Below are 23,889 nucleotides of genomic sequence, written 5' to 3'. Positions count from 1 at the left end.
CGCTTGGGAGAGTACAATAGAACAGAGCCGGTAGACATGATCCCTGCCCACATGGAGTTTACAGTCTAGAGAAGGGAAAGGAAATCATCATCATCATCAGTCGTATTTATTGAGCGCTTACTATGTGCAGAGCACTGGACTAAGCGCTTGGGAAGTACAAATTGGCAACATATAGAGACAGTCCCTACCCAACAGTGGGCTCACAGTCTAAAAGGGGGAGACAGAGAACAAAACCAAACATACTAACAAAATAAAATAAATAGAATAGATATGTACAAGTAAAATAAATCAATGGAGTAATAAATATGTACAAACACATATACATATATACAGGTGCTGTGGGGAAGGGAAGGAGGTAAGAAGTGGGGGATGGAGAGGGGGATGAGGGAAAGGAAATGTAACAGAGCCCTTAAAGAAAGGGGCTGATAAAGTCTAATAAAGGGAGAGTTGAGGAAGAGGATCATATCATTAAAAGTACCAGAGGAAATCACTAAAAAATAGTTTAAATGAATACCTTCCTTCCTTCAATCGTATTTATTGAGCGCTTACTGTGTGCAGAGAACTGTACTAAGCGCTTGGGAAGTACAAGTTGGCAACATATAGAGACGGTCCCTAACCAACAGTGGGCTCACAGTCTACAAGGGGGAGACAGAGAACAAAACAAAACATATTAACAAAATAAAATAAACAGAATATGTACAAGTAAAATAAATAAATAGAGTAATAACCTACAATACCCTAAAAATCTTTACAATCTGTGGCTTGGGAAAGAGTCCCCGTAAAAAGTAACATTCTTCAGATGAGAAGCATAAACTGCTTACATGTAATTTTTCTGCAAGGTTAATCATTCAGATAGATTTATCCAATTCACCGCCTTGTTTCTCTGCCAAACGACTGGCTAGAATACTCTTTCAAAATGAATTTCTTGGACGGCTCACATTTGGGATATTATTTCAGGCGCCATGGCAAGGATTGTGAAGAGAAACCCCTATTATGCCAAATTCGTAGTCATTAATCATCATCATCATCATCAATCGTATTTATTGAGCGCTTACTGTGTGCAGAGCACTGTACTAAGCGCTTGGGAGTACAAGTTGGCAACATATAGAGACAGTCTCTGGAGGCAACTCCGAATGAAAAATCTGGCACTGCGCCCGAACTTCTCCATCGCGACGGAAAGCCAAGGGGCCAGAAAACTGGGAAGCGATGTGGCCTAAAGAACAGAGCCCAGGCCTGGGTGGCAAAGACCTGGGTTCTAATCCCGGCTCCACCACTCGTCTGCTGGTGTGACCTTGGGCAAGACACTTCACCTCTCTGTGCCTCAGCTTCCTCAACTGTAAAGTGGGGATTCAAAACCTGTTCTCCCTCCTGAGACAGTGTCCGATCTCCTCAACTCTTAGAGAAGCAGTGTGGCTCAGTGGAAAGAGCCCGGGCTTTGGAGACAGAGGTCATGGGTTCAAATTCCGACTCCACCAATTGTCAGCTGTGTGACTTGGGGCAAGTCACAACTTCTCTGTGCCTCGGTTACCTCATCTGTAAAATGGGGGTTAAGACTGTGAGCCCCCAGTGGGACAACCTGATCACCTTGTAACCTTCCCAGTGCTTAGAACAGTGCTTTGCACATAGTAAACGCTTAATAAATGCCATTATTATTATTATCAACTTGTATGTACCTCAGCGCTTAGAGCGCTTGACACAGAGGAAGCACTTAACAAGTACCATTAAAAAATAAATCATACCTAGGCAAAAAGGATAGAGCAATTATGTTGTCCCAAGTGCGTTACAGCTACATTACCCAACTGGGGGCTGCTCTGAAAAACTGGAAGAGGAATTTTCTAAAAGCAAAAAAACGCTTCCTTTTGGACTGTGATCAAAGGCAGGGGACTGAAGCTCAGAGGGAACTCGGCGGGAATGGTGTTGGAGAGATTGAGGAGGAGCACAATCAAAGTGGACAAGTATTTATTCAGAAGTGGTTCTGATAAGCAGGACGGCACCATTTATTTTTTATGGTCTTTGTTAAGCGCTGACTATGTGCCCAACGCTGTTCTAAGCGCTGGGGGAAGTACAGGTTAATTAGGCTGGTCAGTCGATCGTATTTATTGAGCGCTTACTGTGTGTGAAGCACTGTATTAAGCATTTGGAAAAGTACATTATAGGCTGGTCAGTCGATCGTATTTACTGAGCCCTTACTGTGTGTGAAGCGCTGTATTAAGCATTTGGAAAAGTACATTATAACGATAAGTGGATACGTTCCCTGCCTACAACGACCTTCCAGTTTAGAGGGGGAGACAGACATTAATAAAAATAAATTACAGATAGGTACATATTTACAGATCTGTACCTAATTACAAGTCAGATACAGTCCCTGTCCGGCAATAATAATAATGATGGCATTTATTAAATGCTTACTATGCGCAAGGCACTGTTCTAAGAGCTGGGGAGGCTACAAGGTGATCAGGTTGTCCCACAGGGGGCTCACAGTCTTAATCCTCATTTTACAGATGAGGGAACTGAGGCACAGAGAATTGAAGTGACTTGCCCAAAGTCACACAGCTGGCAATTGGCGGAGCCAGGATTTGAACCCATGACCTCTGACTCCAAAGCCCCTGCTCTTTCCACTGAGTCACGCTGCTGGCTCACCATCTAAATAAGAGGAAGTTCAGATAGAGAAGCAGCATGGCTCAGTGGAGAGAGCATGGGCTTTGGAGTCAGAGGTCATGGGTTCAAATCCCAGCTCCGCCACTTGTCAGCTTGGTGACTTTGGGCAAGTCACTTCACCTCTCTGTGCCTCAGTTACCTCATCTGTAAAATGGGGGTGAAGACTGTGAGCCCCACATGGGACAACCTGATTACCCTGTATCTCCTCCAGCGCTTAAAACAGTGCTTGGCACACAGTAAGCACTTAACAAATACCAAAATCATTATTATTATTATTATTATTATTGTTGTTATTATTATTATTATTATTATTATTCCGGTGAATGAACCCAATTTCGGGATCAGACCCCTGGAGAAGGATACTTGTGGTATCACCGGAACCTTCTCAGAGCAGCTGCTCTGGGTCAGCGTGCCCTCTAATAATAATAATAATGGCATTTATTAAGCACTTACTATGTGCAAAGCACTGTTCTAAGCACTGGGGAGGTTACAAGGTGATCAGGTTGTCCCACGTGGGGCTCACGGTCTTAATCTCCATTTTCCAGATGTGGGAACTGAGGCACAGAGAAGTGACTTGCCCAAAGTCACACAGCTGACAATTGGCAGAGCCAGGATTTGAACCCATGACCTCTGATTCCAAAGCCCAGGCTCTTTCGACTGAGCCACGCTGCTTCCCTAGTACTTCATATTTGAGATGCTGATTCCCAAGCCCGGGGTCTTTCGACTGAGCTAATCCCCATTTCAAATACTTCAATATTTCATATTTGAGATGCTTCTCTCGCTGGCAAAGCTCAAGGCGGGGAATATAAATGGCGGGAATTTAAGAAGATGCCTTTATTTCACATGCATTGTGATTCTTTCCCTTTTAAGCTCAATACTGCCAATGACCGGAATGTCACTCAACTGATTAATCAAGAAATCTGCATAATGATGATCTTAATAATAATAATAATAATAATAATAATAATAATAGCATTTGTTAAGTGCTTACTATGTGTAAAGCACTGTTCTAAGCACTGGGGTAAATCCAAGCTAATCATCATCAATCGTATTTATTGAGCGCTTACTATGTGCAGAGCACATAGTAAGCTAATCAGTAAGCTAATCAGTAATCAGTAATTAGTAAGCTAATCAGGTTGGATACAGTCCCGGACCCACCTGAGTCTTAATCCCCATTTTACAGATGAGATAACTGAGGCCCGTTCATTCATTCAATCATATTTACTGTGTGCGGAGCACTGTACTATGCACTTGGGAGAGGACAATACAGCAATAAACAGACACAGTCCCTGCCCACAATGAGCTTACAGTCAAGAGGAGGGGAGAAAAATCAATAGGAACTTGATTCTCAGACAGTGGAAAGAAATGAACAAATATATAATTATTATATGTTCTCTCTACATATATTCATTCATTCAATCGTATTTATTGAGCGCTTACTGTGTGCACACAGTCCCTGCCCACAATGAGCTTACAGTCAAGAGGAGGGGAAAAAAAATCCATAGGAACTTGATTCTCAGACAGTGGAAACAAATGAACAAATATATAATTATTATATGTTCTCTCGCTATATATTCATTCATTCAATCATATTTATTGAGTGCTTTCTGTGTGCAGAGCACTGTACTAAGCGCTTGGGAAGTACAAGTTGGCAACACACAGAGACGGTCCCTACCCAACAACGGGCTCACAATCTAGAAGGGGGAGACAGACAACAAAACAAAACATGTAGACAGGTGTCAAAGTCCTCAGAACAAATATGTATTAATTATAATTATTATATGTTCTAAATATAGATACATATTATATATATATATATATATATATTTTACATATATATATATATGTGCATGATGGCCTTTGTTAAGCATTTACTATGTGCCAGGCACTGTTCTAAGTGCTGGGGTGGTTACAAGCCGAACAAGTTGGATACAGTCCCTGTCCCATGTGGGCCCAGAGATGTAAAGTGACTTACCCAAGGTCACACAGCAGACGAGTGGCGAAGCCGGAATTAGAAGCCGGCTGGGCTCTTAGAGGGCAGGATTGGGGGAAATTTTTCCACTGTGAGCAGCAGTTTAGAGAGAAGCCAGAGGGATGAAGACTGTGAGCCCCATGTGGGACAACCTGATTACCTTGTATCTCCTCCAGCACTTAAAACAGTGCTTGGCCCATAGTAAGCGCTTAACAAATACCAAAATTATTCGGGATCAGGCCCCTGGAAGAGAAGGATACTTGTGGTATCACCGGAACCTTCTCAGAGCAGCCGCTCTGGGGCACCGTGCCCTCTAATAATAATAATAATGGCATTTATTATTATTATAATACAAGGTGATCAGAGACCTCATCCCTGAGCTTTGTCCAGAGAAGCGCTTATGGCCCTGGACGATGAAAAGGAAACTGCGTGTTCCTACCCTGACACCGAGGAACCCTATTCCCCAGGGTGGCGAAGAAAATGTCACATTTCCCCATTTTCCAGAGCTTTTAAAGCCAAAAGGACAGGAAAAAGGACAAGGCTATTGGGGAGGCGGTGGGGGGAGAAACTATGTGGGGAATCCAACCCCTGGAGGTCCCATCGGATCTCCTAAGCCCCTTTGCAAACCAACTGCCCACTGTCCCTTCCCCGACCCAAAAATATCCTTTTTTTAAAAAAAAAATCAATCAATCAATCAATCAATCAATCGTATTTATTGAGCGCTTACTATGTGCAGAGCACTGTACTAAGTGCTTGGGAAGTACAAATTGGCAACACATAGAGACAGTCCCTACCCAACAGTGGGCTCGCAGTCTAAAAGGGGGAGAAAAAAATGGAAAAAAAATGGAAAAAAATGGAAAAAAAATTTTTTTTTTTTTAAATGGTAAGTGTTAAGCATTTACTATGTGCCAGACACGGCTAATCAGGTTGGACGCAATCCCTGTCCCGCATGGGGCTCACAGTCTTAGAGAAGCAGCGTGGCTCAGTGGAAAGAGCCCGGGCTTTGGAGTCAGAGGTCATGGGTTCAAATCCCGGCTCCGCTAATTGTGACCTTGGGCAAGTCACTTCACTTCTCTGGGCCTCAGTGACCTCATCTGTAAAATGGGGATTAAGATTGTGAGCCCCCCGAGGGACAGCCTGATCACCTTGTAACCTCCCCAGAGCTTACAGCAGTGCTTTGCACTTAGTAAGTGCTTAATAAATGCCATCATTATTATCCCCATTTGACAGGTGAAATCACTGAGGCCCAAAGAAGTGAAGCGACTTGCCCAGGTCGCATAGCAGATGAGTGACGGAGCCAGGATTAGAACCCAGGTCTTTCTGACCCTCAGGCCCGTTTTCCATTCTGCTTCTCTACAACCTTAGAGTCTTTTGGTGTTCCAGGAGGGGATGAAGGAAGCAGCGTGGCTCAGTGGAAAGAGCCCGGGCTTTGGAGTCAGAGGTCATGGGTTCAAATCCTGGCTCGGCCAATTGTCAGCTGTGTGACTTTGGGCAAGTCACTTCACTTCTCTGGGCCTCAGTACCTCGTCTGGAAAATGGGGATGAAGATGGTGAGCCCCCCGTGGGACAACCTGATCACCTTGTAACCTCCCCAGCGTTTAGAACAGTGCTTGGCACATAGTAAGCGCTTAATAAATGCCATCATTATTATTATTAAGGAAGAAAATCCCACCTCCCACCTTGACACACACAGTATGGTGGAGCTGACAATCACAAAGGACTCTCCAGACTGTAAGCTCGTTGTGGGCAGGTAATGTACCTGTTTATTGTTTATATTATACTTCCCCAAGCACCTAGTATAGTGCTCTGCACACAGTAGGCGCTCAATAAATACGACTGAATGAATGACCCTACCTGCCAAAGCCCCTTCTCGCCAGGAGGTTGGGCAGAAACATTGTAGAATGAACCTGCGTTCTAATCCCGGCTCTGCCACTTGTTTCATCCATTCAATCATTCAATCATATTTATTGAGCGCTTACTGTGTGCAGAGCACTGGACTAAGCGCTTGGGAAGTCCAAGTTGGCAACATATAGAGACGGTCCCTACCCAACAGTGGGCTCACAGTCTAGAAGGGGGAGACAGAGAACAAAACAAAACAGAGTAACAAAATAAAATAAATAGGCTAAATATGTACAAAAATAGAATAAATATGTACGACCTTGGGTAAATCACTTTACTTCTCTTTAACACTGAGCCACGCTGCGTCTCTAACACCTCTGACACCTGTCACCCAGCAGCCCCCCGGTTACTATACTATACTACAGAGAAGCGGCGTGGCTCAGTGGAAAGAGCCCGGGCTTTGGAGTCAGAGGTCATGGGTTCAAATCCCGGCTCCGCCACTTGTCAGCTGTGTGACCTTGGGCAAGTCACTTAACTTCTCTGTGCCTCAGTGACCTCATTTGTAAAATGGGGATTAAAACTGTGAGCCCCCCGAGGGACAACCTGATTACCTTGTAACCGCCCCAGTGCTTAGAACAGTGCTTTGCACATAATAAGCGCTTAACAAATACCATCATTATTATTATTATTATAGCAATGATAATAACTTCCCAAGTGCTCAGTACAGTGCTCTGCACACAGTAAGCGCTTAATAAATACGATTGATTGAGAATGAATGAATAATAATAATAATAATAATAATGGTATTTGTAAAGCAACTACTCTGTGCCAGGCCCTGCACAAAGCACTGGGGTAGATTCATTCATTCATTCAATCGTATTTATTGAGCGCTTCCTGTGTGCAGAGCAGTGGACTAAGCGCTTGGGAAGTACAAGTTGGCAACATCTAGAGACGGTCCCTACCCAACAGTGGGCTCACAGTCTAGAAGGGGGAGACAGAGAACAAAACAAAACATATTAACAGAATAAAATAGATAGAATCATCATCATCATCATCAATCGTATTTATTGAGCGCTTACTATGTGCAGAGCAGTGGACTAAGTGCTTGGGAAGTACAAGTTGGCAACATCTAGAGACGGTCCCTACCCAACAGTGGGCTCACAGTCTAGAAGGGGGAGACAGAGAACAAAACAAAACATAGTAACAGATTAAAATAGATAGAATAAATATGTACAAGTAAAATAGAGTAATAAGTACGTACAAACATATATACATATATACAGGTGCTGTGGGGAAGGGAAGGAGGGAAGGCGGGGGGGATGGAGAGGGGGAGGAGGGGGATACGAGATAATTGGGTTGGATTCAGTTTCTGACCCACATAGAGCTCACAGTATTAATCCCCACTTTGCAGTTGGGGTAACTGAGGCACAGAGAAGTGAAGTAGTTCCCAAAGAGCTCACTGCAAACCAGTGGCAGAGCCAGGATTAGGCCCATGTTCTATCTGCTATGCCGTGCTATTTCTCCCCTTCGCTCGGGCCATGAAATCAGGGGGCCAACCAAAGAGTACTAAAGGAAGTAGATTTTCCCAAAGGAAATTATGTGGAATGCGTTAATAAATTCCCAAGATCCATATATTAAAAAACAGTAATGATAATTTTAAAAACCCGACACAATATAGTTACCGGACCAAAGGGTAATGAAAATGTAGGTCACTGAGATTTCGGATTAGGTTTTTTGGTGAGTGCATTTGGAAATGTTTCATCCTCTTCAGCAAAAAGGCACCTCGGGTTAATTTAACGATCAGCTATTATTGATGCTAAGTAAAACTGCCATTATCTATTCTAAAAATAATTGGTACAGAGGAGCAGTGTGGCCTAGTGGGTAGTGCGTGTGCTTGGGAGTCACAAGGACCTGGGTTCTAATCCCGGCTCTGCCAGTTGTCTGCTGCCTGACCTTGGGCAAGTCACTTCACTTCTCTGGGACTCAGTTCCTCATCTGTAAAATGGGGATGGAGAAGTGAGCCCCTCATGGGACAGGGACTGTGTCCAACCTGATTAGCCTGTATCTAGAGAAGCAGTGTGGCTCAGTGGAAAGAACACAGGCTGAGTCGTCAGAGGTCATGGGTTCTAATCCCGGCTCCGCCACTTGTCAGCTGTGTGACTTTGGGCAAGTCACTTCACTTCTCTGGGCCCCAGTTTCCTCATCTGGAAAATGGGGATTAAGACTGTGAGCCCCACGTGGGACAACTTTGATTACCTTGTATGCCCCCCCAGGGTTTAGAACAGTGCTTGGCACATAGAAAGCGCATAACAAATACCAACATTATTATTATTATCATTATTATTATTATTATTGCCCCAGCACTTAGAACAGTGTTGGGCACGTAGTAAGCATTTAACAAATACCACACTAGTAATAATAATAATATTTGATGAGTGTTTACAGTGTGCCAGGCACTGTTCTAAACACTGGGGTAGGTACAAGATAACCAGGTTGGACACAGGCCCTGTCCCACATGAGCTCACAGTCTTAATCCCCATTTTAAAGATGAGGGAACTGGGGCACAGAGACGCCAAGTGACCTATCCTAAGGTCACACAGCATACACGTGGCAGAGCCACGATTAGAGAGCCCGGGCTTTGGAGTCAGAGGTCGTGGGTTCAAATCCCGGCTCCTCCACTTGTCAGCTGTGTGACTTTGGGCAAGTCACTTCACTTCTCTGGGCCTCAGTTCCCTCATCTGGAAAATGGGGATGAAGACTGTGAGCCCCTCGTGGGACAACCTGATTACCTTGTATCTACCCCAGCACTTAGAACAGTGCTTTGCACATAGTAAGCGCTTAACAAATTCCAACATCATTATTATTATTATTATTATTATTATAGAATCCACATCCTCTTAAAGGCCTGCGCTTTTTCCACTAGGCCACACTGGAAATGAAAGGGGTTTTAGTCCCTCTTCAAGTCGGTCCAAATACTTTGAAGACTGAAGAGGACAGAAAAGGCGGTATTTAGGCCGAAGACAACTTTGCAGCATTATTTCAGGGGGATGGGGGGCTGCAAGAACTACCCGCAGGAAATTTAAGTGGCGGTATCACGAAAGCATAATAATAATAGTAATAATGGCATTTGTTAAGCGCTTACTATGTGCCAAGCACTGTTCTAAGCACTGGGTGCTAAGAGCATCATAAAACGGATGACTGAATTTACTAACTTTGGTTGGGTAATCCATCTGTGGTATCTGCCAGCTGCAAGGATCATGTCTACAATCTCTACTGTACTGTATCCCAAGCGCTTAGTAAGGTGCTCTGAGGAGAGTAACGCCAGATAAATACCATCGATTGACTGATATTAGATTGTACATTCCCCAAGGGTCGGGACCATGCTTTAGCCTTAGAGTACTTTTCCAAGTTTCCTGTGCCATGCATAGTAGCAGCTAGATAAATATTATTACAGAAATGAATGGGTGAGAGAGTGGAGTCTGATGTATTTTAAGCAGTGCTGTTTAGAAAAGTCTTTACTTCATTATATTGCTAAGTGAACTCAAAGACAATTACATACGGTAAATCGGATAAATAGATGCTTAGAAATTAAATTTAGCTAATGTACCTAGCCAGGGAGGCTTTGAAGAAGCAAACAAATGCTCAACTGCCGAGTGAACATTTGGGTAAGTCAGTGTCATACGGGAGAAGGATTAAAAAAAAGGAAAATCAACATGACTGACAATATTGGGCCTATTTTTCTTTCTTCAGGTTTAGTTTTCATCTTCCCAAAGTAAACTCTCTCTCTCTCTCTCTCTCTCTCTCTCTCTCTCTCTCTAAGTTGTTTTGGTTTGTCCACCACAAAGATGGTTGATAGTGTCAAGATCTGAAGAACTATGCTCTCCCGATATTAAAGCCTTAGAGTTCAACTCTAATATTGAAAGTTCCAATTTGTTAAGTCTGATTTTTCTGCCTGTCTATACGCTTGCCAGTGGGAGCAGGAAACACAGGAGGAATTTCTTGGATCTCAACCCCAAGTGGGACAGGGAGTGGGTCCAATCTGATAAACTTTTGGCTACCCCAGAACAGTGCTTGACACCCAGTAAGCGCTCAACAGATACCATTAAAAGTAAACAAAAGGCCTATGCCTTTTCAAAATGTCCTCGTAATTCTGCATTGCTAGAGCATTGAGGAGTGCCAACCACTCCTTCTGGGGGTAACCACACAGCTCTCCATCCCCAAAATATTACCAGAAATGGATTTGAAAAGATAAGAAAAATCCTAACACTTGCCATCTTTGAGGAGGCCAAAAAGAGCTCTCATGGCTTACTCTGCTGTCTGTTATTTGAAATCCACTAGGGCTTGAATTTGCTCCAAGCATTTAATAGCTCTGCCCACGTTTAAAACAAATCCTTAAAGTTGCAAAACACATTGACCCGGAGGAACGTCATCTTCCAAAGGGCCTGCCATATGAAAACCAGAACCCCAAGAGGGCCGAGAAAATTGCCAAGGACCCAATCGGTTTCTTCGGATTTTACAAAGGGGTAACTGATATTTGCTTCTGTTCGTCCCAGAGCTGAAAGAGGACCGCTTGGCACTTGATATTTAGCTCTCGAGTTTCTCATCATCTTTTCGTTAGAATGTCTATTAACGGCTTCCAAGAGAAACAGACAAAGTGGTTAGAAAACATCAAAGCGGCTCCTATTACAAAAAGGACTAGCCATTTAAAATTATGAGGCTACACGGGAAAGATTAAGACTGCTACAGCCATAATCCTTTCCCCGCACTGAGAGGGAGTTTTGGGAACGGGATCCTGGCCTTATTACAGCTCGGTGTGTCAGTTTCACTTAGCCGTTCAAGTGGCTGATTTTTTCTGGAGAGTCTATTCTAGGACATTTCTTTACATAAGGGCGATTTTTTCCCCCTCTAGATTTTGAAAATGGAGAATTTGGATCTGGAAGGCAATAAAAAAGGCTTGAAAAAAGTTGTCAGAAAGCATGCTTTTGCTAAAGGAAACGCTCGCCCAGCACCTGGTGACTGTACTTTCAACAGATTTCTCACATGTATTTTAATTGATTGCAAACTTTATTTGAAAACCCGGAAAATCTAGTTTTGGAACACCAAAAATATCAGGCACTTCCCGGTGCCAGAACAAGAAAGCGCTATCTGGAACCGTTAGATTAATCACCCTCTTTCCCGGGGGAAACGGTTCTACCTGTTCTTTGATTTCTTGCAGCTTTCGGCTTTGCTCTCTGATGTCGTGAAGGAGCTGCAGTGCCTTATCATCTTCCTGAGACACCTCCATCCGGGCTTGTTCCAAACTTCGCTTTAAGCTCTGCAGAGAGCAAAATTTTTTAACACATCGACCTTCAGATCTATACCCTTCTGGCTCCTGCTCGGTTTGAGACGCCTAATTAAGAGGACGCCAGGCTGCTTTTACCCGGCTACTGAAAAAACGGATTCCGTTCAAGCGTCCAGGAGATTCAGACAGAGGATCGACGGTAACCATTCCCGGTCGGCCTGCTGAATTCCCATTTTCCCTCTGCCTACGATTCTTAAGCGGTTCCAGGGGGCCAGCTACTCTCGTCTGATGACCAACCAACCACCTACCCAACGTTAGTTGTTCACGCGTTCATTATTCCAAACCCAGTCACCTAAACCACTCCGTATACCACACCAGTCACAGTTCTTTCTTGAAAAAAAGCAATCAGCGATGACATCACTCACAAGCTTTCTCTTCCCCGAAGTAACAATGCCTGTTTTATTATAGGACAGAAGCTCTCAACTAGTCTATTTCTACCTCCAGCCGCTTGTTTCTTGCTTACTTTTCACCGAGGATTCCATAATACTTTGCAGACATTGGAAAAAAAAAAAAAAAAATATATATATATATATATCTTCACCCACCACTGAAATGCAGCCAATTCTGAAATGGAAACAGCAATTATTCTCAAATCAGCTCTGCTATACAGGTTCCCTCACCCATTGTGAAAAATTGAAGAATGCGTGATTGAAGCTTCAGGGAATGTTTTAGTGGGGCAAATTATAAAGAGTTCAGAAAAACTTTTAACGGGGGCAATAGAGAGGACATTTCTAATCTTGCTATTACTCGGGGTCTCTTTAATGGCAGTTCATCTGAGCCTTGAAATTTTAGTGCTTCTAACAGCACCCTGGACACGAAGCTAGGAAATGCATTCCAGGCCAATTCCAAGTCACCAGGAGCATCACTCCACGTACCAACCAAATCTGCCCCTGACCAAGGAGGTTTTAAGATTTTAAGAACTGAAAATTCACTGCAGTTTGCTGCCACAGATCTTCCTAGGGCATCAAGGATTCCCACTAATGCGCTTCCAGCACCTTCCCACTCATCTGAACTTCGTGCTTTTCATTTTCTCTCTCATAACGAGCTCTCAAATTCACGGCACACGGCACTTCTTGCTCACCATACGGGAATAACTCCCCCCGCTTTCCACCTTCTACCTGGTCCCAAGTCTGGGCCGCCCAACGATACCATCGTGGAACAGGAGGATGGAGACCAACGGCGGTGGCTACCTCAAGAGAAAAGGACTACGGGAAAGGCTCACACTGCATTCTGTGATGTAAGTAGCCAGGTCCTGCTCCAGGAGGGATCTCTGGGTCTCAGAAGCTTTCAGCTCCACCTCTTTTTGACTAAGCACAGCCTCCACCTCAGACACTCTCCGATGCAACCGCGTCATTTCCTGCTCCATCTGCAATAAATACATGGGGGCGTTAAAAGGGACGGGAGGGCCGATTTCGGCGGGGGGACGGCGGGGAGGGTGAAATTCAGAGGGCCGTCGATCGAGGACCCTCGGAGGGGCGGGCCGGGAAATACTCCACCACGTGTGGTTTGGAGGGAAATACCATTGTCTCTCGTCCCGGGAACGCACGGTTCTTCTGAAAGACGGGCACCACCGCTAAGTCACTCCGTTCATTCACGCCGCCGGGTCACCTGTGATCGCTCCTCTAACCCAGTGAGCCAAGAAGCCCCAACCATCATTTGTCACCTGTTTGGGCAGCTGGGTCCCTTTAGCTTTATCCCAGATCCATCCTGGGGCAGGGGACCGTCACCCCCCCATCGCCTCGGAAGGAATTAGAGGCCAAATCTAGGAGCGGACAAGGAGCCAGAGAACCGGGCTCCCCTGAGAGTCTCGAGTCTGAGGAGGCTTCGGTGAGCTCCCTTGCTCCCCGAACGCGGATGGTTAAGGAACGTCGGCGGCAATCGATAAAGCGGTAACCGTTACGGAGGCTGAACGACTAAGAGAGACTTCCGATCATGCGAAGCGGACGGGCTCGTGAGGACGGACCGTCCCTCCGGCTGGAAGAAGCGGTCGCCTGGGCCGTGCTGAGAGAGAGCGTCCTTTTAAGATTAGCAGATCCAGAGCCCGGCCGAGGCCTCCCTCTAGACGGACGGAGGGGCCACTTCAACGCGCTGAAGCCGCTCGGATCAGCGCCGGAGGCAGCGCTCGGCCGACGCTGGCTGGAGAATCCTGGAGCAATGAGGGAGGCCAGTCGCAAAAATAAATACCTTGTGGCACTTGTCCTGGGTGTCTTGCAGTTCTTTGCTCTTGAGGAGAAGTTTCTTTTCCATGGAGCTAATCTTGGCCGGAGAGTCTACGCCGGGTGTCCCGGACCTGGACCAAAGGAGGAGAGTCGAACTCGTCAGTGGGGACCAAACTAGAAGCGGGCGCGACCTAGGGGATAGAGGTCACGGGTTCTAATCCAGGCTCCGCCACTTCTCTGTGCCTCAGTTACCTCATCTGGAAAAGGGGACGAAGACCATGAGCCCGATGTGGGACGGGGACTGTGTCCAACCCGATTCGCTGCATCCCCCCCAGTCCTTAGAACAGTGGTCAGCACACAGTAAGCACTTCAATTGCAGTGTGGCTCAATGGAAAGAGCTCGGGCTTGGGAGTCAGAGATCATGGGTTCTAATCCCGGCTCCCCCACACGTCAGCTGTGTGACCTTGGGCAAGTCGCTTCACTTCTCTGAGCCTCAGCTACCTCATCTGTAAAATGGGGATTAAGAGTGTGAGCCCCACGTGGAACAACTTGATCACCTTGTATCCTCCCCAGCGCTTAGAACAGTGCTTTGCACATAGTAAGCGCTTAACAAATGCCATCATCATCATCAAATAGCATTATTATTATTATAACTATTTGTTAATTACCTAAACAGGATTGGGGTCTCATTCTGAACTCCAAAGGGCAAAAACAGAAATGAAGCAGAAAGCAAGGGTCGCGTTTTTAATACAGCCTTTGTAAATAATAATTGTGGTATATGTTAAGTGCTTACTATGTGCCAGGCACCGTAATAATAATATTGATGGTATTTGTTAAGCGCTTACTATGTGCAAAACACTGTTCTAAGCGCTGGGGAGGTTACAAGGTGATCAGGTTGTCCCACAGGGGGGCTCACAGTTTAAATCCCCATTTTCCAGATGAGGTAACTGAGGCACAGAGAAGTTAAGTGACTTGCCCAAAGTCACACAGCTGACAGTTGGCAGAGCCAGGATTTGAACCCATGACCTCTAACTCCAAAGCCCGGGATCCTTCCACTGAGCCATGCTGCTTGGGTAGAAACAAGATAATCGGGTTGGACAAAGTCCCTGTCATTCATTCAATTGTATTTATTGAGCGCTTATTGTGTGCAGACCACTGTACTAAGCGCTTGGGAAGTACAAGTCGGCAACATATAGAGACGGTCCCTACCCGATAACGGGCTCCTTGTCCCACTGGGTACCTGGTTTGGGAGCCAAACGTTTTTGCCCAACAAAAAGACCTGGCCAAACTGATCTTCCCTTGAATGTACCCGCAAGAGAAGCAGCGTGGCCGAGAGCCCGGGTCTGGGCATCAGAATAATAATAATAATAATAATGGCATTTATTAAGTGCTTACTATGTGCAAAGCACTGTTCTAAGCGCTGGGGAGGTTACAGTGCAATCATATTGTCCCACGGCGGGGCTCACAGTCTTCATCCCCATTTTCCAGATGAGGGAACTGAGGCCCAGAGTAGTGAAGTGACTTGCCCGAAGTCACACAGCTGACAATTGGCGGAGCTGGGATTTGAACCCATGACCTCCAACTCCAAAGCCCGGGATCTTTCCACTGAGCCACGCTGCTTCTCAGATGGTCATGGGTGCTAATCCCATCTCCACCACTTCATTCCTTCATTCAATCGTATTTATTGAGCGCTTACTGTGGGCACAGCACTGTACTAAGCACTTGGGAAGTACAAGTTGGCAACATATAGAGATGGTCCCGACCCAACAGCGGGCTCACAGTCTAGAAGCAGCGTGGCTCGGTGGAAAGAGCCCGGGCTTTGGAGTTAGAGGTCATGGGTTCGAATCCCAGCTCTGCCACATGTCTGCTGTACGACCTTGGGCAAGTCACTTAACTTCTCTGAGCCTCAGTTCCCTCATCTGTGAAATGGCGATTGACTGTGAGCCCCACGTGGGACAAGTTGATCACCTTGTATCTCCCCAGCGCTTAGAACAGTGCTTTGCACATAGTAAGTGCTTAACGCCATCATTATTATTATTATTATTAGAAGGGGGAGATGGACAACACAACAAAACATGTGGACAGGTGTCAAGTCATCAGAACAAATAGAATTAAAGCTAAACGCACATCATTAACAAAATAAATAGAAAGTAAACATGTACAAGTAAAATAAATAGAGTAATAAATCTGTACAAACATATAGACAGGTGCTGCGGGGAGGGGAAGGAGGTAGGGTGGGGGGGATGGGGAGGAGGAGAGGAAAAAGGGGCTATGTCTGTCGTTTTGCTTTGTACGCTACAGTTATCAATCAATCGATCAATCGTATTTGAGCGCTTACTGTGTGCAGAGCACTGTACTAAGCGCTTGGGAAGTACAAATTGGCAACATATAGAGACAGTCCCTACCCAACAGTGGGCTCACAGTCTAAAAGGGGGAGACAAAACCAAACATACTAACAAAATAAAATAAATAGAATAGATATGTACAAGTAAAATAAATAAATAAATAATAGAGTAATAAATATGTACAAACATATATACATATATACAGGTGCTGTGGGGAAGGGAAGGAGGTAAGATGGGGGGATGGAGAGGGTGTCCGCTGTGACCTAGGGCAAGTCACTTCACTTCTCTACACCTCAGTTATCTCATTCATCCATTCAATCGTATTTACTGAGAGCTTACTGTGTGCAGAGCACTGGACTAAGCGCTTGGGAAGTACAAGTCGGCAACATATAGAGAGGGTCCCTACCCAACAGTGGGCTCACAGTCTAGAAGGGGGACTGTAGAGTCGCCTTGCCGACTGTAGAATCTCACTCTGTAGAGTGGGGATTAAGACTGTGAGCCCCATGTGAGCCATGGACTGTGTTCAACCTGATTTGCCTGTATCTACCCCGGCGCTTAGAACAATGCCCGGCACAAAGCGCTTAACAAATATCATTTAAAAAAAAAAAGAAATAAAAAGCAGCATGGCTTATTAACAGCACGGGCCTGGGAGTTGTCAGGATCTGGGTTCTAATTCCCCGCTCCGCCACTTATCTGCTGTAATAATAATAATAATGATGACATTTATTAAGCGCTTACCATGTGCAAAGCACTGTTTTAAGCGCTGGGGAGGTTACAAGGTGATCAGGTTGTCCCATGTGGGGCTCACAATCTTAATCCCCATTTTACAGATGAGGTCACTGAGGCCCAGAGGAGTGAAGTGACTTGCCCAAAGTCACACAGCTGGCAATTGGCGGAGCCGGGATTTGAACCCATGACCTGTGACTCCAGAGCCCGTGCTCTTTCCACTGAGCCACGCTGCTTCTCTTAAGGTGCTGTGTCACCTTAAGTGAGAAATATCAATCAATCAATCATATTTATTGAGCGCTTACTGTGTGCAGAGCACTGTACTAAGCGCTGGGAAGTACAAGTCGGCAACACATAGAGACAGTCCCTACCCAACAGCAGGCTCTGGGGCTCAGTTCCCTCATCTGTAAAATGGGGATGAAGACAGTGAGCCCCATACAGTGCACAACCTAATTAGCTTGTATCTACCCCAATGCTTCGCACAATGCCTGCCACATAGTAAACACTTAGCAAATACCCTAAAAAAAATGAGATAATAAAAATATGTGGGTTCACTCCAAATGCAACGGCCTGCAGAAAAATGGGAGAGGCTGGTAGATTTTATCGGAAGGTTTCGTTGCAGAGCCTTCAACGCAGCTGGGGCAATCAACAGCAGTACTAAATCATCATCATCGTCATCATCAATCATATTTATTGAGCGCTTACTGTGTGCAGAGCACTGTACTAAGAGCTTGGGAAGTACAAATTGGCATCATATAGAGACAGTCCCTACCCAACAGTGGGCTCACAGTCTAAAAGGGGGAGACGGAGAATAAAACCAAACATACTAACAAAATAAAATAAATCATCATCATCATCAATCGTATTTATTGAGCGCTTACTATGTGCAGAGCACTGTACTAAGCGCTTGGGAAGTACAAATTGGCATCATATAGAGACAGTCCCTACCCAACAGTGGGCTCACAGTCTAAAAGGGGGAGACAGAGAACAAAACCAAACATACTAACAAAATAAAATAAATAGAATAGATATGTACAAGTAAAATAAATAAATAAATAGAGTAATAAATGTGTACAAACATATATACAGGTGCTGTGGGGAAGGGAGATATCTCATAATGGGCTGCTGTGGTGAAAAAAATTGCTTTTTCTTATTTTGAAAACACTTGTCGGGCATTTTATTGGAGGTCTCCAGCCCGCCAAAACCCGAGCCAAGGTCCCTCTCTTCACCGTTTACAAATCAACCCTAGCAAGCCATGGGTGGGATCGGTCGGCACTATTATCAACGGAAGTTATAATCCGTATCTACAAGTCCATATAAAGGGTCACTGGAGGCAAGGTTTATTATTATTATTATTATTAATTATATTATTAATTAATAATAATAATAATTGTGGCATTTGTTAAGTGCTTACTATGTGTCATTGCACCTGGAGAGCTTCCAGTACGTCTACGAGTCTCAGCTACGAGAGGGAGAGTCAAAAAGAGGCCTACCCATTCCATTCCGAGTTTAGGCCGCGGCTAGCGAGTGGAAGGCCATCTCTGTTGACGGCACTACCATCCTTCCCGTCTCACAAGGCCGCAACCTTGGTGTCATCCTCGACTCCGCTCTCTCATTCACCCCTCACATCCAAGCCGTCACCAAAACCTGCCGGTCTCAGCTCCGCAACATTGCCAAGATCCGCCCTTTCCTCTCCATCCCAACCGCTCCCCTGCTCATTCAAGCTCTCATCCTATCCCGTCTGGACTACTGCACTAGCCTTCTCTCTGATCTCCCATCCTCGTGTCTCTCTCCACTTCAATCCATACTTCATGCTGCTGCCCGGATTATCTTTGTCCAGAAACGTTCTGGGCATATTACTCCCCTCCTCAAAAATCTCCAGTGGCTACCGATCAATCTGCGCATCAGGCAGAAACTCCTCCCCCTGGGCTTCCAGGCTGTCCATCCATCCCCTGGCCCCCTCCTACCTCACCTCCCTTCTCTCCTTGTCCAGCCCAGCCCGCACCCTCCGCTCCTCCGCCGCTGATCTCCTCACCGTACCTCACTCTCGCCTGTCCCGCCATCGACCCCCGGCCCACGTCATCCCCCGGGCCTGGAATGCCCTCCCTCTGCCCATCCGCCAAGCTCACTCTCTTCCTCCCTTCAAGGCCCTGCTGAGAGCTCACCTCCTCCAGGAGGCCTTCCCAGACTGAGCCCCTTCCTTCCTCTCCCCCTCGTCCCCCTCTCCATCCCCATCTTGCCTCCTTCCCTTCCCCACAGCACCTGTATATATGTATATATGTTTGTACATATTTATTACTCTATTTATTTATTTATTTATTTTATGTGTACATATCTATTCTATTTATTTTATTTTGTTAGTATGTTTGGTTTTGTTCTCTGTCTCCCCCTTTTAGACTGTGAGCCCACTGTTGGGTAGGGACTGTCTCTATATGTTGCCAATTTGTACTTCCCAAGTGCTTAGTACAGTGCTCTGCACATAGTAAGCGCTCAATAAATACGATTGATGATGATGATGCTACAAGGAAAAACTATCCCGCGCTGGACAACAGCGGCACAGGAGAGGGTCGAGGGAGAGCGGAGACTCAAGTTGACTGCACGGAAGGAGGCAACGGGAAACCACTTCCGGATTCTTCCCACGAAAACTCCCTGGATCTACCGCGGGAACGACTGCAGGTGGAGGTGGGACGTTCTGGGAGAGATGGGTCGGAGACAACTCGACGTCATGTGGCTCAGTGGAAAGAGGCCGGGCTTGGGGGTCAGAGGTCATGGGTTCAAATCCCAGCTCCGACGATTGTCAGCTGTGTGACCTTGGGCAAGTCACTCACTTCACTTCTATGGGCCTCAGTGACCTCGTCTGTAAAATGGGGATTAAGACTGTGAACCCCACGTGGGACAATCTCATCACCTTGTATCCTCCCCAGCGCTTAGAACAGTCTTTGCACATAGTAAGCGCTTAATAAATGCCATTATTATTATTATTATTATTTTCTGGGCCTTAGTTACCTCGTCTGTAAAATGGGGATTAAAACTGTGAGCCCCACGTGGGATAATCTGATCACCTTGTATCCTCCCCAGAGCTTAGAACAGTGCTTTTCACATATTATTATTATGTGCAATAATAATTGCACATAGTAAGCATTTAATAAATGCTATTATTATTATTATTATTATTATCATTATTATTATTCTCTGGGCCTCAGTTACCTCATCTGTGAAATGGGGATTAAGACTGTGAGCCCCACGTGGGACAATCTGATCACCTTGTATCCTCCCCAGTGCTTAGAACAGTGCTTTGCACAAAATAAGCGCTTAATAAATGCCATCATTATTATTATTATTGTTCTCTGGGCCTCAGTTACCTCATCTGTAAAATGGGGATTAAGACTGTGAGCCCCACGTGGGACAATCTGATCACCTTGTATCCTCCCCAGCGTTTAGAACAGTGCTTTGCACATAGTAAGCGCTTAACAAATGCCATCATTATTATTATTACTATAAGGCCAGACAACTTACTGAGTGCTTACTATGTTCAGAGCACTGTTCTTAGCAGTTGAGAGAGTATGATATATTTGGTAGACATGTTCCCTGTCCACAAGGACCTTCCATTCATTCATTCAGGTGTATTTATTGAGCGCTTACTGTGTGCAGAGCACTGTACTAAGCGCTTGGAAAGTACAATTTGGCAACAAATAAAGACAATCCCTACCCAACAACAGGCTCACAGTCTAGAAGGGGGAGACAGGCAACAAAACAAAACAAGTAGACAGGCATCACATGGAGATGCAGCGTGGCTCAGTGGAAAGAACATGGGCTTGGGAGTCTGAGGTCAGGGGTTCAAATCCCGGCTCTGCCAACTGTCAGCTGTGTGACCTTGGGCAGGTCACTTAGCTTCTCTGTGCCTCAGTTCCCTCGTCTGTAAAATGGGGATTAAGACTGTGAGCCCCAGGTGGGACAACCTGATCACCTTGTATCCTCTTTGGCGCTTAGAACAGTGCTTTGCACATAGTAAGAGCTTAACAAATGCCATGATTATTATTAATATAAATAAATAGAATTATCCAATCTAGAGGGGTTGAAACTAACTTGCTTCTTACATGGCTACTAGGAAATGCCTCCAGGCCTTGGAGCCTCTTGTTTCCCTAATAATAATAATAATAATAATAATAATAATAATAATAATAATAATGTTGGCATTTGTTAAGCGCTTACTATGTGCAAAGCACTGTTCTAAGCGCTGGGAGGGTACAAAGTGATCAGGTTGTCCCACGTGGGGCTCACAGTCTTAATCCCCATGTTACAGATGAGGTAACTGAGTCTCAGAGAAGTTAAGTAACTTACCCAAGGTCACGCAGCAGACATGTGGCAGAGCCAGGATTCGAACCCATGACCTCTGACTCCAAAGCCCGGGCTCTTTCCACTGAGCCACACTGCTTCTCTACAGCTGCTTCTCTTCCTTCCTTCACTAAGGAAGGGCACTTCCTCCCCTTCTAAACCGGAAACTTGCTGTGGCCAGGGAACGTGTCTGCTAAGTCTGCTGGATCGGACTCTCCCAGGCACTTAGTACAGTGCTCTGCACCTTAATAAGTACGCAATAAATACCACTGACGGTTTGACTGACTGATTCCATTTCGCTGTTGCTAGGCCTTCAAGGTCTTCACGGCTTACAAGTTTTACATAAGAGAAAGCGATCCACGGCCCTTACATACATACCTATAATTTACTTATTTATGTATATTAATGTCTGCCTCCCCCTCTGGACCGTGAGCTCATTGTGGATAGGGAATGTGTCTTTTTATTGGTATATTGTATTCTCCCAAGCACTTAGTACAGTGCTTTACACACTGAAAGCACTCACCTCACCCCCTCCTACCTCTCCTCCCTTCTCTCCTTGTCCAGCCCAGCCCGCACCCTCCGCTCCTCCGCCGCTAATCTCCTCACCGTACCTCGTTCTCGCCCATCCCGCCGTCGATTCCCGGCCCATGTCCTCCCCCTGGCCTGGAATTCCCTCCCTCCGCACATCGGCCAAGCTAGCTCTCTTCCTCCCTTCAAAGCCCTACTGAGAGCTCACCTCCTCCAGGAAGCCTTCCCACACTGAGCCCCCTCTTTCCTCTCTCCTTCCCCTCCCCACAGCACCTGTCTATATGTTTGTACAGCTTTATTACTCTATTTAACTCGTACATATTTGAACCCGTTGGTGGGTAGGGACCGTCTCTATATGTTGCCAACTTGTACTTCAATCAATCAATCAATCGTATTTATTGAGCGCTTACTGTGTGCAGAGCACTGGACTAAGCGCTTGGGAAGTACAAGCTGGCAACATATAGAGACAGTCCCTACCCAACAGTGGGCTCACAGTCTAAAAGGGGGGAGACAGAGAACAAAACCAAACATACTAACAAAATAAAATAAATAGAATAGATATGTACAAGTAAAATAAATAGAGTAATAAATACGTACAAACATATATACATATATACAGGTGCTGTGGGGAAGGGAAGGAGGTAAGGCGGGGGGGGATGGAGAGGGGGACGAAGGGGAGAGGAAGGAAGGGGCTCAGTCTGGGAAGGCCTCCTGGAGGAGGTGAGCTCTCAGTAGGGCCTTGAAGGGAGGAAGAGAGCTATCTTGGCGGATGGGCAGAGGGAGGGCATTCCAGGCCCGGGGCCAAGCGCTTAGTACAGTGCTCTGCACACAGCGCTCAATAAATACGATTGAATGAATGAATATTTACTATTCTATTTATTTTGTTAATGACGTGCATCTAGCTTTACTTCTATTTATTCTGATGACATGACACCTGTCCACATGTTTTGTTTTGTTGTCTGTCTCCCCCTTCTAGACTGTGACCCCGTTGTTGGGTAGGGACCATCTCTAGATGTTGCCAACTAGGACTTCCCAAGCGCTTAGTACAGTGCTCTGCACACAGTAAGCGCTCAATATGATTGAATGAATGAATGAATAAATAATATTCATGAATAAATAATAAATGAGAAGCAGCGTGGCTTAATGGAAAGAGCCCGGGCTTTGGAGTCAGAGGTCAAGGGTTCGAATCCTGGCTCTGCCAATTGTCAGCTGTGTGACTTTGGGCAAGTCACTTAACTTCTCTGGGCCTCAGTTACCTCATCTGTAAAATGGGGAATAAGACTGTGAGCCCCAGGTGGGACAACCTGATAACCTTGTATCTCCCCCAGCACTTAGAACAGTGCTTTGCACATAGTAAGCGCTTAACAAATACCATCATTATTATTATTATTAAATACGAATGAATGAAAGCAAATTAAGTGCTTGGAAATGAAGGCATTTTATACATTTTTGGGGTGTGTGTGTGGGGGTTTTTTTTCCCCAAGAGATGGATACTTAAAAATCCACTAAAAAGCACACTCAAATGCTACACCAAAAATCGTTTGACTAAAAACAGCTGGCAGGAGGGTTTCCACAAGTTAAACTGTTGCCAAAATAGCAAACGTGGTAGGTGGAGAGAAGTCCTGAGCCACAACATGAGCGCTTTTTTGGCTTCGTGTTCCTGTGGTCATTTAAAACTCAGGAAATTAGACTGTCACCTCATTGTGGGCAGGGAACAGCGCTTAGAACAGTGCCTTGCACATAGTAAGCGCTTAATAAATGCCATTTTATTATTATTATTATTATTACCAACTCTGTTGCACTGTACTTTCCCAAGCGCCTAGTGCAGTGCTCTGGTCAAGGTCACACAGCAGAGAAATGGCGGAGACGGGATTAGAATCCACATCCTCTGACTTCCAACCCCGCGCTCTTTCACTCATTCAGTGGTATTTATTGAGCGCTACTGTGTGCAGAGCACTGTACTAAGCGCTTGGGAAGTCCAAGTTG

General features: G+C 45.4%; 1 protein-coding gene across 6 annotated transcripts in view; it reads right to left on the bottom strand.

Annotated features, from left to right (window-relative positions):
- CIT (citron rho-interacting serine/threonine kinase) overlaps window positions 1-23,889 on the bottom strand; it is a 251,152-nt gene that overhangs the window by 123,699 nt on the left and 103,564 nt on the right. For all 6 annotated transcript variants that reach the window (XM_038762428.1, XM_038762429.1, XM_038762430.1 and 3 more), the window contains 3 exons: window positions 13,995-14,100; window positions 13,033-13,176; window positions 11,664-11,783 (listed from right to left, as the gene is read on the bottom strand). In XM_038762428.1, coding sequence (XP_038618356.1) covers window positions 11,664-11,783; window positions 13,033-13,176; window positions 13,995-14,100 — 370 coding nt within the window. The remainder of the gene's footprint in view (window positions 1-11,663; window positions 11,784-13,032; window positions 13,177-13,994; window positions 14,101-23,889) is intronic.

The sequence above is a fragment of the Tachyglossus aculeatus genome, chromosome 21 (genome assembly GCF_015852505.1).
Source record: "Tachyglossus aculeatus isolate mTacAcu1 chromosome 21, mTacAcu1.pri, whole genome shotgun sequence".
In the NCBI taxonomy this organism is placed as follows: domain Eukaryota; kingdom Metazoa; phylum Chordata; class Mammalia; order Monotremata; family Tachyglossidae; genus Tachyglossus; species Tachyglossus aculeatus.
The sequence above is the reverse complement of the archived record's forward strand: the minus strand, read 5'-3'. Positions and strand labels throughout refer to the sequence as shown.